The sequence below is a fragment of the Eurytemora carolleeae genome, unplaced genomic scaffold, assembly GCF_000591075.1.
Source record: "Eurytemora carolleeae unplaced genomic scaffold, Eaff_2.0 scaffold402, whole genome shotgun sequence".
NCBI classification, from domain to species: domain Eukaryota; kingdom Metazoa; phylum Arthropoda; class Copepoda; order Calanoida; family Temoridae; genus Eurytemora; species Eurytemora carolleeae.
Genome location: NW_019396300.1, coordinates 237,879 through 253,649, shown reverse-complemented (window position 1 = coordinate 253,649; position 15,771 = coordinate 237,879). Strand labels below are relative to the sequence as shown.

Below are 15,771 nucleotides of genomic sequence, written 5' to 3'. Positions count from 1 at the left end.
AAGTATTGAATTCAAAAGTCAAACATGAAAGAATTGTAAAACAAATGTGAATAAAAAAATACTAAAAAACCACCAACACAATGTCCGCATCGACATTATCCTTATTTTTTACAAGATAGGTTTGTCCTTTTACTCTTTTTTTATTACTTCACCTTTAACATTTAATCCTGTGAGAAAATGAAAGTAAATATCCAATTGAAATTGTTGTTTTCCGATATTTCAGAGAAGAAAAACAAGTAAAATGAGGCAGACATGAAATTGCTGAAACACGAGATATAGAAGAAAAAATAGAGTCAAAGACTTACTATATATTTTCAGGTTAACTTTGATCCAGCATTTTCAAGATTAATTAATAATGATTTATATACTGTTTTTGATATACAAATTCTTATCTTGTAGAAGTGCTAAAATATAACTATTGGCTCTTTTTTTCAGGAATGAAGGCGATTAAAACTCTTTTTTTATTGATTGGGTTTATCTGTCATCGACAATGTCAAGGTAACAAATCCAAAAAATTAAACTTTAAAAGTATAAATTCAAAGAAGAACTTTTTAATTTGTCAGTATTTATCTATCAACAGGTGCATATATGTAAATATATTTTAATGCCAAGTTCAACCATGCTTCTATTCTAAGAGGAGCTAAACCGAAACATTGTGTATTGGTTATTGAATAAACGATTTTAAGGTGTACGTCACTATGATGAGTTGGTGGGGTATGTTTCGGGAGGAAAAGAGGAAGCAGAGAGTATTGCAAGGTATTTCAACTTTCATAGATTTATATCAATAAAATTTTGGTTGACCACTAGCACTTTTTTAACTGTTCATAACAATAGTGAAGTGCTGTTCAGACGAAAGCTTTTTTTCAATTACGGTATTTTGACTATTTGTGTTCCATTCAGGGTTATCAATTTATTACATACTTATTTCTAAGGTAGGAATAAAGGAATAGCATGAGGTATAAATGAGGTGCGAATAAATTAAATACCTCCGAGAGTTTAATAGAAAAATAATTGAACTAGCTACTTCCCGCACACGAATCACGAAATAAACCCGGCCGTGTTTTAAAGTTTGATGACGTTAAAAAAGTAGACTGATAAACTAAAACCAAAATTGTCCTCTGAAAGTTTTTAAAATTAAAAAGTCTTTGCTAAAAAACGGCGACCTTCAGACTTTAAACACATTCACGCTGGATCAGAGTGTCCACCAGGTTCAAAGCTGTGGCACTCAGTTAAAACCTTTTTAAGCTTGCGTATCTACTGTCTAACCCCTATGCTATCATAAAATAATGAATTTAAAATCTGCACTGCGTGTTAAGTATCTTAATTTTATGATTTAAAATTGATTTAGAGTTGATTAAAGTTGTTTGTATTTTCTTTATAATATTATAATAAATTCGTAAAAATCCGCGAAAATATGACAGAAAATCCGCCAAAAGTCAACAAAACCATATAGTACAGTTTAAACAACACATACACAAATGGAGATAGATGTTCTGTTTGTGAATGCTGTTGGGAGAGGTTGGGTTCTAGGTCTCAAGCTTAATTTCCTGTGAATTGGCGATAAAGAAGCAAATCAGAGACTATATTTTTTCCGAAATACTCTGTTATTTTCAAGCACTAACCTAAATCATCTTCTGGAGAAATCTTTACAGGTTAAAAGCAGGAGCGTTTGCAAAATTCCCACCGTCGTGGTCTGGATTGAGAAGATTTTGAGCGTGATCAATATCTTCTCATATATTGCTGGAGCCAGTAAACAAATCCATTATTGTATAATGTACATTGTGTACAACAGCAATTTCGTCCTAAAAGCTTTTTCTCTTGCATCGTTTTAAAGGCAGAGCAATTATCTCATATGGCATTATTAAGAAGATAAGGGAAGAAAAAACCTTCATATGGTGGCCGAGGGGTCTACTTTCTGCTGCCTACAGGTGGAACTCCATGTTTAAATTCAATTGAGAGTGATAAATTCAGCAGAGGAACAGTCCATCAAATATCACTCCAGAACTTTTGTGATGTGAATCTTGGGAGCAAGCATCTCAACCTTATTCAGACCTACAGATTTATCTAATTTCTCTTCAATATCCCTTGGTGCTCATACCCTGCAGGGATAACTTTTACTGCGTCTATCCTCAAATTTTAAAGTGTCCAAATTAGATTTCTAGAACAAGAGTTTATGATTAATGATATTTCACACTAAAGTTCTTTGTTGTACATAGAGAAGAGTTCTAAACCAGAAGATACTTTCACATTAATGAAATATTTAGTTCCTTCACACCAGAACTCCATCTTTTATTTGGATTAGTATCACTTCTTTGCATGTTGATATTTGACATTTGAAATGATTTTGATGATTGGCTAAGTTCAAGTGTATACTATACAAAGAGAATCAAGAGATTGATGGCAATACCATCAACAGAATATTGAAGAATTTAGATTCCTTGCCGATTACAGAAGTCTGAACCTGATCATATTTCATTTGTTCTGTATTTTGTAATGTAAAAAATGCGTGCCTTTCAAGAAAACCTGAACTTAAATACAAAATCTATTTTGCATAAATTAAAAAGGCCTTAATGCCCTATCAAGAAGCAGCAATAATCATCGATTTACTTTGAATATACCTTGGAAATTAAATATATTTTCTGTCATATTGAACAATTTTTATAAGAATTTTAATTGTGAATTATCTGGTTGAACAGAGAGGAGTAAACCAAACAAACACCATTCAATCCTTTATGCAAGAATCACGACACTTGCAGTGGAGCACCCTACGCATGCATCTTAGAGCAATCTTGGACTTTGGGCTCCAAGAATAACTGAATTTTGTGCCGTTTTTATTATTTATATAAAGTAGTGAATGTAGTAATATAGGCTAGATATTTTTTAAATGTCAAACAATTCATATTTACACCTAGTGCAGATTTTAAAAACCTTTTTTAAACATCCTATATATATGTTAGTAAAAATAGTAATGTTAGGTTTGAGTGCCACAACTTTTAACCTGGGGGTCAATTCGGTCCAGTGTGATATGCATTATTTTCCAATTTAGGGACCAGTCAGAAAAAATGATGAGGCGAAACGGGTAGATTCATATTCCATGTTTTCCATTCTCATTGAAATTGATAATAATCCATGAGTCCCTTTTAACCCTATCTAAGCTGGGGTACTTGAAAACCAGGATATGCTGGGGGGGGGGTCAATTTGACCTAAATCCCATGTTTGATGTCCAAATATGACAAATGAAACATCATTGGAAAGCTCTTGTGCTCTACTTTTAGAATCTGCCAAAAAATTGCAAATTTGCAAAAATTGAATTTTATATCGCAAAATCCAGTTATATAGTAAAAATGTTTGCAAAAAAATTTATCCAAAAAATGAAAAATTATACATTTTTTAAAAGCCCTTGACCATGCAATTTCAAATATGTAAAAAATTTAGCAAAATTTTAAATAACCTGATTTTTAATCAAGAAAAATTTAAAATGTGCAAATTTCCTTTGACAAGTTGTTTGCAAAAAATTTGCAATTTTTTTCTCAAAACTTGTGCAGTTCGTTTTCTTATGTTAAAGGCTTTCCAAAAAACTAAATTTTATCAAAATCTGACAAGTGGAAGTGGGTCAAAACAAAGATTTAGTTTGTTACAGGAAAAAGCAGTCATTCAGGCAGTGTGCCTGAGGACTCAGGCAGTTAGTATTAAAGGCCGGTTTTAGGCCTAAAGGGAGGGCTTTGGGTGTGTAGGAAAAGTCAGAAAATTTCAAAAGCCTCAGACCAATACTTTTTGAGTTATGTAAAAAAAAACTACAGGGGGTGGGTCAAATTGACCCCCCCCCCCCAGCAGGAATAGGGTTAAAGTAATAATGAGCACATAGAACTTGTTTTTAATTACGTTTGTTATTAGTTATTTAAATAAACAAAACGTCAGATCCACTAAGTAATAGTTTGTCCTTAAACAATATTACTCAGCGTTTTTTCAATGGGTTTTAATGAATTTTCCGTTATTTTTAAGAAAATTTTTAATCGGCAAAATTTTGTCCAGCCCTAAAAGGTTTTTGGCTCTATAACATCTCTGTTAAAGTTTAGATTTTAGTTCAATGTCGAGTCGTCATATGTATACAAGCAATGAAATAAATTCTTCTTTAGGGGTCTTCAACTTCTAATGCTCGGAGAAGTAATACCAGGTAAATTCTATTAGATTTACAATGATGGGAAATGTCTTTTCGTATCCCAAACCTCCCATTTTCATTCCTCACATTCATATCTCTAAGATTTCTGTCGCTCCCGTTTCCATCTCTACCATCCCTGCATAAAAATCCAAAACAGCTAAGAATGTTCTGCATACAATTTTCAGATTTGGAGGACTTTAAAGTGTCGAAAAGCTATGGCTTTTGGACTTATCTCACAAAATTAATTCATTTCTTTCCTAAAAATGAAATATTAAAAGTGTTTAAAAATAATCTCCTTTAAATTAGGTACATTTTCTAAAACCTTAATGTTAAAAATGCAGTAATACTTGTTTTGTTTTTATTTTCGAGTTGTTATTGTTTTGATAGTGAGGTGTTTTTGTTATTTTATAGATTCAAACCTGTTCCACTTTAAATCCACTGAAATACACAAACGTTCTGTTGAAGAGGATAACAAAAAAGGTTAAACTTTCAAACAAAATATTAATTATACAAAAAATATTATACAGTAAAAAATATGTTAAATTATACGTGATATATTTACAACTAGCTTGGGAACCCAGCTTTCCTGGAGATCTAAAATTTTTTTAAAACCATATTAAGAACATCTCAGTTTTTCAAAGTTTAATTTAAGTTATGAGACATCCAACTAGCTAGACACCATAATAAACAAACAGAAATAATTACTCAACATTAAAGGGAGTGTTCGCGAAAAATGAAAGGGGGTATAGGCTTAATGCGATAAAAAAGCGCTTTTGATCGCTACTAATCTTACTTCTATCTGTTGCGTCTATAAGGAGAAAATTGTTAAAACGACTAATACCGAAAAGCGTAGCGCCCATACAAATTGAGGAAGTTGGAACATACGACTTAGACTGTAAAAAATCAAATTAATATCAAACAAATCATTCAGATATTACAACCTATAGTCATCGATTATCTTTCGCCACATTTGTATATATTTGATATTTCATACTAGTTTTGATTTTTTTTTAAAAATAATATTTAGCTTACAACTTGTTTTCGAACATTCCTGGAAAATATGAAAATGTCGTCTTCATTTCCAAAAATCCTCGAAACAGGAATAAATGTTTTTATAAGTTACTCTCAGATCATAACAATTAAAACATATTATGAAAAATCAACTATATATAAATGTGGCGAAAGATAATCGATGACTATAGTTTGTAATATCTGAATGATTTGTTTGAAATTAAATTGATTTTTTTATGGTCTAAGTCGTATGTTGCAATTTTCTCAATTTGTATGGACGCCATGTTATTCGGTATGAGACGTCTTTAACAATTTTCTCCTTATAGACGCAGCAGATAGAAGTAAGATTAGTAGCGATCAAAAGTGCTTTTTTATCGCATTAGGCCTGTACCCCCTTTCATTTTTCGCGAACACTCCCTTTAAGGATTATCTTTTTTCAGCGCAACATGGTTTAAAGTACTTGAAACCACTTTCAAGGGTAAAAAGGGACAACTTGGATGGTAAGTTAGAGTAAAATTAAAACAATTAATTTTTTTTCTTAAAATGACATGATTCGGAAACTTTTGTTTGGATATTTTTAATCTTGAGGGATTTGATATCGATATTTAATATAGGCAATTTTAAATTTTACGATCAATGCTTCATCACTCATTTAAAGTTTTCTCTGCAGCTTGATATCGATATTCAATGTGCTCACTTTTAAAATTAGATCAAGTCTAGATCACACAGTTAAAGATCACAGAATATCAAGGAGGAATTAAATTACTCCAAAGATATGCATAAGATAAAGATGCTTAATCCCTAGTTTCATAATACAAAAGTTCTGACTTATGATCATATTTTGTTTCACCTTTTTGCCAGGAAATATTTAAAATATCCTTGTCAATTTGATGCTGTGATTTATGATTTATTTCTTGCTTTTCCCAGTCATGGATAATAATATTTTATTAGAATTAATTTTCAGAAAGTGTTGCAGTTAGTGAAGATATCTGCTATGTATCCACTATTGGACTAGCAGACCGTCTTTCAAGGATTATTTAAATTCACACTAATAAAGACATTTATTTGAATCTTTTTTAAGCAATTTTTTTCTGAGTATAGACTTTTTAAGAAGATTAAGAATGACAATTTAATTAAAAATAAGAGAAATAATATTGTCGTTTTTCTTTGGCAATAACGATTGCTTAATCTGGAAAAGTAAAGGAATTGATTGTCTGCCTCAATCTCAAATTGCAAACCAAAAGTCGTAGACCTTATTTATTTCAAACTATATACTCTGTTAGATCAAATGACCTCAGTTTGAAATATCAAAGGTGTTGTAAACAACAGGAGGGAAAGATTATGGGAATTTAATATTTTGAGTTAGTGGCATAGGCTCAATTCTTTTATGACTGAGGAAAATCATATTACATGATCAAGATCCAACTACATAGCTGATTTAGTTTATAAATATGTGTTTATAAATAAAAGTTACAGGAGATGTGTGTTCCCATTTATTTACAATGGAACTCTTTATAAGGAACACAAATTTGTTCATAAAAAAAACCTTAAAACCCATTGTAAATATTTTGACAGAAACCCATTTTATCTATGTTTATCTAACACCAGGCTTCTAGCGCGCTTTGCGCCCTTGCATAAAATCAGTCGAAACATGGATTTTAAAATTTTATTTATTTGCAAGCCTTTCTTGTACTAAAAATTTAATATCATAGAAAAAAATTTTCCCCTAAGAATCTTCAAAAGCTAATTAAATCTTAAAAAATATTTGGGTTTTATTTTTAAATTGAAATCTAAACAAAATTCTTTAGATTTCTCGGGTAGTTTTAAAGCTAAAACATGGCAGACAACATTTTAGAAATGGCAGGACAAGGAAAAAATTCTTAAATTGCAAAATGAATCCTTAAATCGTTTTGAAAGTGAAGAAACGAATTTTGCAGGAATGTACGACGGAGCACAGCAGCAACGGAGCTGCTTGGTGTGCAACTAGTCTTGCTGGGAAACCAATTATTTAAATAATCATGCATTGGCTAACGAAAATGTTTTACTTTATAATTCTAATAATAATGGTTTGATGGAATTTTAGTGACCTCAAGTACAACCAATATTATTGTCCTGGCTGGATGTTCTCATGTGATTGAAACATTGTTTTTGAGAAGGGACAATTTCTTATTTTTGATAAACATGTTTTCTCATGGGATAAAAAATTCCATATGCAACTGGGCAATGCAAGCCTGAAAGGGTCCAGATATAACATTTTGAGATTGGGTTGGGATTTTTATTCTTTTCTATTAATGTCTCTTTCTCAAGCCGATTATGTGCAGCGCTAAGCTTGGGACATAACTGATCCAAAAATTACCTCGATATTATTTTAGGCACAAATTTCAAAATGAATCCAACTTCAACCCTTGACCAGGTCCAAAAATAGTTATGAACCAAAAATTTTGCCAACTTCTTAGTTCTGAAAACTTACGAAACAGGTCAACAGAATTGCAGGAAATAAGAAAGAATATAATTTTTGGTTTATCAGAGACGGAACAGTTATCAGCGGAGACTGGGGAGATTGTGATCTGCAGAATATTAGTTGTAGTAGGTAAATAAATCTGTAAATAACCCTTACAAAGAATCAATAATAAAATAAAAAAATAAAATGGGTCTAAAGACAATCAAGGTGAGTGATTTTCCAAACTAAAGCAAGTTTTCTACATTTTATTTGGGTAGAGATACAGGTGTATGCTGTTTGTATAAGTCTATCAAGTTTATGGATTTCTGATGCGTAAAAAGAAATATACATACATGTTGCAGATGTATATAAACTAGGATTAGGACAGAAAAGAAAATTCTAGATTATATACATATCTTATGGTCGAGGAGAAAAAAGAAAACTTTAGCTTTTACTTTTTTTGTATCTTAATTTATTAGTAATTTAAATTAGTTGCCTGCGATGGCGATCCCTTGCGTACATTCACGAGCGCTCCACGCCCCTTTATTTAGTCTAATAATTTTAGCTTTATTTTTTACCTGTAACCATTTATATAATTTCATTAAAATATACAACAATTTAGTATTTATTAGATTTTGTTTCCATTGACGGATTTCCAAAATTTCGTTGCGTCGTGTTGAAGTCAAACATTTTTAATTTTAATCGTGCCTGGGGAAATATATCTAAGATAAAACAAAAAATTTCGACCTGATCGGTTCAGCTGTTTCGTTGTGGATTGGATACAAACGAAAGTTCACGTTTATTTATTTAGACAAAAGATAAGAGAATGACGTGACACGTTATTCTTGTTGTTGACAATATTGGAATTTTGGTAGTGAAAGTTGAAACCAAAAAATATACTGAGCTACACTAAGACTACATTTTTGTAGATCTATTAATATACTAACCGTTTAAGGATATCGAAGATTAACAGTAAGTAAATGGAGGATTAAGAGGGACTCTTTTTTCCTTTTCATGCAATACTATGAGACAATAGTTTCTTTCCTGATGTGCGCCATTATAGTGCATTTCTAGAACTTTAATAGAAAAAGTAAAAGAACGCGCAAGTTTTTTCAACATTGTTTAATCATAAATTGTGTAGGTCAGACTTGAAAATGAACCCAGAAAATGTGATTGAAACTTCATCTCTAGAAGATTCCCCAATTGAGGAAGTTGAAGAATTGCCGGATTCTTTCCAATTTCCAGATACTGACTCTTCTCAACCTCTTACAGGGACATTTATCCCAGATTCCAGGTGAAATTGAATAAATTAACTGATTTTTTTTTATTTCGATGTTTTTTTGTAAAAAAAAGATAAACAATGTTACAGGCCCCCCTTCCGTCTACCTGTTCGACCACACCATGACAGTTTTGGAAGTACAGGTGAAAAAAATATTTTGTTGAATCTGGGTAGTTTTATTAAAACCTTTATTCAGTTAAAGGCACTGATTTTTTGTCACAAATTCAAATATTCTAATCCCTAAATATTTGCAACCAGATGGTGTAAACCTTTTATATTTATTTTGCTCTAACATGATTTATAGCTTGGGCTGCAAAGATATTGTGATTAGAAAATCAGAAGCTGTGGCAAAAACTGAGTTCCTTTATCTATAAAGTGCATTTTTAAATCTTTAAACTATTTTAAAAAAGGGTCTGATTTTTGATTTTTTTCCTTGAAACGTGTCAACACATCGACATCCTGCATCTAATTTGATTTAAGTATTCCAGAATTCCATCTTTATAAAAGTATTTATTATAATATGGTCGATAATGATATCTGAGCTGAAAGCTTTAGAATTATCAGATAGAATTATATAGTTTAAAACTCATTGCATTCGTTGGAAACTAGCAGTGAGAGAAAAAGAAAGAAAAGGAGTGGATTAAAAAGGGATTAGTAAGACAGATATGTAAAACTGGCACCTGAACAGTAAATGCCAAAATTAAAAACAGCTCACTAGTCTTGATATTTCTTAATCACGTTTAGGAAACACCTTTACATTCTACTTTCATTTTTAATTCTCAAGGGATTGTTTTTTAATTTTAAATTTTTTGCAGATTTTCATTTTTTGTAAAGGTTAATATTCGGGGTAGTATGTCAGTAGAAAATAAAAGAACAATTGAATTTTTTAAAATCTAAAAATGTATACCATCCAATTTTATAAGACTTATTTATTCAATTTAGCTTATATTTTTAGTTTAGTTAATATATCTACATAGGGTTTGAAATATTTGATGCCCCTCCTCCTCCTCAAAATTTTCGGCTCCACAGGGAAAACAAGAAAAATCATTACTAATAGTTGTAAAGATGAAATTGAGTTTAACATAAATTTAGTTTTAGTGGGCTTTAAAAAGAATCATGAAACTTTTTTTTATATTTTTTGTGTATATGTTTAATCACAAATACTCTTTCAAGAAATTTCAATTATTATCAGATAATGTCTCTCTCGTTATAAATCTTTTTTAAATCTAATAAAAACTTTCTTTAAAGTCGTTTCAAGATTTTGTTCCCAATAAATCATAAAGTTTAGAATAAATTTATTCATTGATTTCCAGACCTCCACCTCCTCACACACCACAGAGACTGCCAATGGGAACAAGGTTGGTTTAGATGGGTTTAATAAAGGGGTACGCCAATTTGGAAAAGATTTAAAATAGAACAAATGAAATCAGTTAAGTTATCGAACTCAATATCTTTTAGAAAATCAATGATATTTTCGAGTAATAAATGTTTCAGAATTCTGCCTCAAGGTATGGAAAGGTTTCTTCTCCTTTTGAACCCTCAACATGATGATAAACATGATAAAGAGCAGTTTGAAATAGTACAAAAACCAACAGTAATCAATGAGATAACAAGAAAAAGGTAATTTTTGTATAGAATCGAGTCTCTACGAAAATATTAAATTTTTGGATGAAGCATCGATTAAACTAGCACTCAGTGACTAATAAAAGTTATGAAAGTCACTTTTGTTTTGAATTAAGCTAGGATTATACTCAAAATGGAAAAGCGGAGATTGTTTCGAAAACGCGACTTGCTCAGTAAAATGTTGGTTGTGGTTTTTAGACTTCTGTTCTCGATATTGAACGGGATAGGGTCCCAATCTTTCAATTTGTGCCCATTTCTAACACTTTAAAAAGTGGTCATTAACGTGTTTTTGAACTAGTGTCCCCTGTAATGTACACATTTTTGTTTTAAACAAATTTTAACTAGTTTTATTTTTTCTTAGATTTTCTGATAAAGAGTGGCCAAGTCAGTGGTATTTAAATAGAGGAGGTGAATTGGACATGAATGTTGAAGAAGCTTGGGATCTAGGTGAAGATAAAATTAGTTTTGATGGAGGAAAAACCAGACAAACGTAATTTTAACTCAATGCATTGTTAACAACACTATTTTTAATTGTAATGCAGATATGATGACCTGAAGTAATGTTTCTAGAGGCTCAATTCCAACATCCAAAATCTTACTAAATCCATTTCTTGCTTTTGGAACCAATTTAAAAATATAGTTTTAACTTTGAGACGAGATTTGAGAAAGGGCGGAGAAATTAAGATTTTCAGGCTCAGTGTATACGTATCAATTATATTACAAAGCTCATCAGTTCTGAGAATACAAATTGGAAGAACATATTTTTAAAGTTTGAATTTATTGTTGAAAGGTTTATGTAATGTTATGAAGCTCAATACTTTCTAAAATTTCTGTTAAATTTTATAATGTCAAATTATGTTGCATACTTGCTGAAACCGTGAAAATCTGAAATGTGAACATTTAATATATATTCGAAATAGAATTTTGAAAATGCATTGCATCCGAGATACACAATATTGGATGGGACAATTTGGATATTTTCTATTTTCAATATTTCCTTGCATTTTAACATATCTGTCCTTACATCTGTCTTAGATCTTTTAATTTCCTTGCATTTTAACATATCTGTCCTTACATCTGTATTAGATCTTTTAATTTCCTTGCATTTTAACATATATCTGTCCTTACATCTGTCTTAGATCTTTTAATTTCCTTGCATTTTAACATATCTGTCCTTAGATCTTTTAATTTCCTTGCATTTTAACATATATCTGTCCTTACATCTGTCTTAGATCTTTTATCTAAAAAAGGGCAATAATAATCAACCATGTAAAGGAATTAAGTTTTCGGAACAAAATCAAATATTTAAACCTCAATATCTTTAGAACCCGATGTTATAAACCTTTGATATTTCAAATTCAGATTATTTGATCTAACAGAATTCATAGTTTGAAACATTTGGTTCCAAAGATATAGTGATTAGAAAATCAGAGTTTGTGCAGGCAAAGACTCAATTCCTATAACTTAATAAGTTACATGAATATCACTTTTGTTTCTCTAACTACATTCGTTTTGATAATGATCACATAAGATTAGATGTTATTGACAAATATAACGAGTTTTGAATCTATTTAAATTTTGTTTAATTTGATTAGGTTATAGTGGAAGAGGAGTGACAGTAACCATACTTGATGACGGTGTTGAATGGAAGCACCCTGATTTAATGGGAAATTATGCAGGAGAAGCAAGTTTTGATATAAATGAGAACGATCTTGATCCGTTTCCCAGGTTATTTTTATTTCTAAACAAAATTGTTGAGACCTTTATGATAAAAAATAATATTCATTTAAAAAGCCAAGAATACTGAACACATACTAATTAGAAGTTTTATTGAGTTATCTGACAGGGTCTGCAAAGGTAGTTCATTTCGATTCGAGTGACCTTTTCACTTAGTATGTTATGTGTTCGGTTTCTAGAATGTGAATTAAATTGCGTTTAGGATTTTAATTCAACAATTTTTTAACTCTTTCATTTTGAATGTATCTACAGACAAGAATGTAAAATCGTAAAAAGTTAAAAAGCGATACGTAGAAGGTACGCATGTTTAATAGGTTTAATTGTGAGTCGAACTTTTTAAAAAGTGTGCTCTATGCAAATGTCCGATTTACAACGGTTCCCTTTTATCCCGTTTTTATTCTTTGACTGTTTAAGGAGGGCTTCGTGTGTTTATCTCTAAAAAGGTAATCGAATGGTCGAATAACTGAGCGCGCTTTTTTCCGCTTTGTGACGTCAAGTGTATTCCTCGAAAATTTTGAATATTTTATGACCGACGCGGTTTTCAAATTTTCCAATATATTTTCTTTGACTAAAATTAAATATTGATAAATTCAAGTCGCTTCGCGCCCTTCTATCTAGGCTTTTAGGGCGCTTCACGCCCATCTTCTATTTAAATTGTGAACATGTTATTTTTGTTCACATTTCATAACAAAGAAGAAAAAAATTTTGCGGAATTTTTAAAAAAAAATTTGCGGATTTTCAAGAATTTAATTTTTTTTACAAAATTAAAAACCTTTAAAACACATTTTTTTATCATTCATAAACCTTCCCTGTGGTCACGTGATGTCCCACAAAAAATTTGGGCCCGACCGGTTATTGGATACAAAGAAACAGACAGACAGACAGACAGACAAGACAAATTTATATATAGATTCTTGAATACAAAACAGCTTGCAAACTTCCGTCATCTTGAATTAATCAAAGGTTTAAAGTATGTTGTTATGATTTGGACACCCCAATCTACAAATAGAGGGTCACTTTAATTTACTTCTACAATCACTCTACATACTTGTGAGTGAATTGTTTGTCTTTTTAAAGAAGTTTTTCGGAAAATTAATTTTAACTCTCCAAAGGAATTGAGTCTTTGGAACAAAATCAAATATTTAAACCTCAATATCTTTAGAACTTGATGTTGTAAACCTTTGATATTTCAAACTTAGAGTATTTGATCTAACAGAATTCATAGTTTGAAATATCTAAGGTATGCAACATTTGGTTTCAAAGATATAGTGATTAGAAAATCAGAGTATGTGGCAGAGACTCAATTCCTTTGGGTTTCTTATTTTGATTTTAAAGTTTGTTTAACATTTTGTTTTGTTAGATATGATTTGTTTGACACAAACAGACATGGAACTCGGTGTGCAGGACAAATTGCTGCTGTGGCAAACAATTCTTTTTGCACTGTAGGAATAGCGTTTAACGCCAGAATTGGTGGAGTGAAGATGTTAGATGGAACTATTACAGGAAAACAAGTTCATGACAAAATTCAAGATAATTATCTGAACGATTTTTCAACACTGAGTAATGTCCAGAAACAAATATTCAACTTTAATTTACAAATAAGGGTACATAAGGGAGATGGGAACAGGCAAAGGAAAAGTTGTAAAAAATGAATAAATTGTATTTACTTGAAAACTGTGAAGTGCTTGTAACTAATTCTTTATGCTTATCCAATAAAAATTGAAATTACAGAAGAGATGATGCTGGCCAAAACTTCAGAAAGACCCATATGGTTCTGACTGAAATTCTTTCATGCTTAGTTCATTCTGAGAAGATTAGTTTTTTAATCTTGATTTATTTAAACAGGAATATCTTACTTTTAGGCAAAGTTTGTTTTAAAATTGCTGAATTTGTTTGTTTTTTCAAAGATGCCGTGGAAGCAAGATCTCTGTCTCTAAACCCTCAATTTATAGGTAACCTTTTTTTTCAATTTAATAAATCATTGCAATAACTCTTGTCTTTCATTAATTTGAATACAATCATTTAATCATTAGTTCAGCAGATTTTAATTACCTTCATCTAGTTTAATACTTAGACATTCAAAAATCCAGACAGGAAGGAAATTCAAATATTTCTTAACCCTATTTCTGCTATTTTTTTACATAACTCAAAAAGCATTGGTCTGAGGCTGTTGAAATTTTCTGACTTTTCCTACATACCCAAAGCCCTCCTCTAAAACCGGGCTTTGATACTAACTGCCTGAGTCCTCAGGCACACTGCCTGAATGACTGCTTTTTCCTGTAACAAATTAAATCTTTGTTTTGACCCACTTCCACTTGTCAGATTTTGATAAAATTTAGCTTTTTGGAAAGCCTTTGACATAAGAAAACGAATTGCACAATTTTTTCGAGAAAAAATTGCAATTTTTTTGCAAACAACCTGTCAAAGGAAATTTGCACATTTTTAGTTTTTCTTGATTAAAAATCAGGTTATTTAAAATTTTGCGAACATTTTTGCATATTTGAAATGGCATGGTCAAGGGCTTTTCAAAAATGTATAATTTTTCATTTGTTGGACAATTTTTTTTGCAAACATTTTTACTATATACTGGATTTTGCGATAAAAAATTCAATTTTTGCAAATTTGCAATTTTTTTGCAGATTCTAAAAGTAGAGCACAAGAGCTTTCCAATGATGTATCATTTGTCATATTTGGACATTAAACATGGGATTTAGAGGGGGGGGGTCAAACTGACCCCCCCAGCACATCCTGGTACCCCAACAGAGATAGGGTTAAAGAAATGACAGCTTGCTGGGTTAGATATAAAAAATGAAATATTGTGGCGACTAAATCTACTATCTAGGTTGGTTGCACGGAGATTACTAATTTTTAATGAAGCAAAAGTGACTAGTTCACGTGGCGTAGAGACAAACTGACATTTAAAACATATATATTTAATGTTCTCCTAGATATCTACTCTGCCTCCTGGGGCCCAGATGATGACGGTAGAACTGTTGATGGGCCAGGTCCACTCACCAGACGTGCACTAGGTAGTTTTAAAGTAAAGGTGATTGATTATGACTTTGTTAGAAGTCAGCCAACCGCCCCCTGGAGGTCGGTGCATTATACGCAAAAAAATATTACAAAATCAAAATCGTCCAGACGGTTGTGAATTGACGATTTATTTCAAACTTGAATTATTTTATCGTAAAAAAGGATTCCAAAAATAAAGTTATTTCAATATCAGAGTTTATGGCGATGCAAAGAATTAATTGTGTAAGAAACATTTTTCGACACAAAAATTTTTGAATTTCTTTAAATTTGTTTCAATAGGCAAATCATCTTTTTTTGCATAAAAAGGTAAAACGAAAGTAAGAGCGATTCGTTCAGGTAGGTTCACAAGGTTTTCAAGAAGATATCGGTTCAATAAGTTATCCTTTTCATCCATGATTTTACCTTTTCTTTCCACCCCAACGCAATTACCAATTTCCCAGATGCATTTCAAAAGCCTTGAATTGGTTCAAGCGCAAAGTTGATCCTGCT

At 31.2% G+C, this 15,771-nt stretch overlaps 1 protein-coding gene across 5 annotated transcripts in view; it reads left to right on the top strand.

The window, feature by feature from the left end:
* The first annotated feature begins 227 nt into the window (after positions 1-227).
* Positions 228-15,771, top strand: part of LOC111700479 (furin-like protease 1) — a 31,155-nt gene continuing 15,611 nt past the window's right edge. Inside the window, exons 1-20 of one of the 5 annotated variants that reach the window (XM_023471400.1) lie at positions 228-318; positions 436-498; positions 687-756; positions 4,137-4,174; positions 4,571-4,639; positions 5,611-5,670; positions 6,135-6,201; positions 6,647-6,689; positions 7,108-7,166; positions 7,698-7,760; positions 8,752-8,904; positions 8,980-9,032; positions 9,867-9,918; positions 10,203-10,247; positions 10,384-10,509; positions 10,874-10,959; positions 12,108-12,240; positions 13,610-13,752; positions 14,157-14,201; positions 15,198-15,278. In XM_023471400.1, the coding sequence (XP_023327168.1) occupies positions 438-498; positions 687-756; positions 4,137-4,174; positions 4,571-4,639; positions 5,611-5,670; positions 6,135-6,201; positions 6,647-6,689; positions 7,108-7,166; positions 7,698-7,760; positions 8,752-8,904; positions 8,980-9,032; positions 9,867-9,918; positions 10,203-10,247; positions 10,384-10,509; positions 10,874-10,959; positions 12,108-12,240; positions 13,610-13,752; positions 14,157-14,201; positions 15,198-15,278 (1,447 nt within the window). In that variant the 5' untranslated portion in view covers positions 228-318; positions 436-437. Of the gene's footprint in view, positions 319-435; positions 499-686; positions 757-1,456; positions 1,653-3,046; positions 3,080-4,136; positions 4,175-4,570; positions 4,640-5,608; positions 5,671-6,134; positions 6,202-6,646; positions 6,690-7,107; positions 7,167-7,697; positions 7,761-8,751; positions 8,905-8,979; positions 9,033-9,866; positions 9,919-10,202; positions 10,248-10,383; positions 10,510-10,873; positions 10,960-12,107; positions 12,241-13,609; positions 13,753-14,156; positions 14,202-15,197; positions 15,279-15,771 lie in introns of those variants that run through there. The other 4 variants (XM_023471402.1, XM_023471401.1, XM_023471404.1 and 1 more) reach the window with 4 other exon arrangements.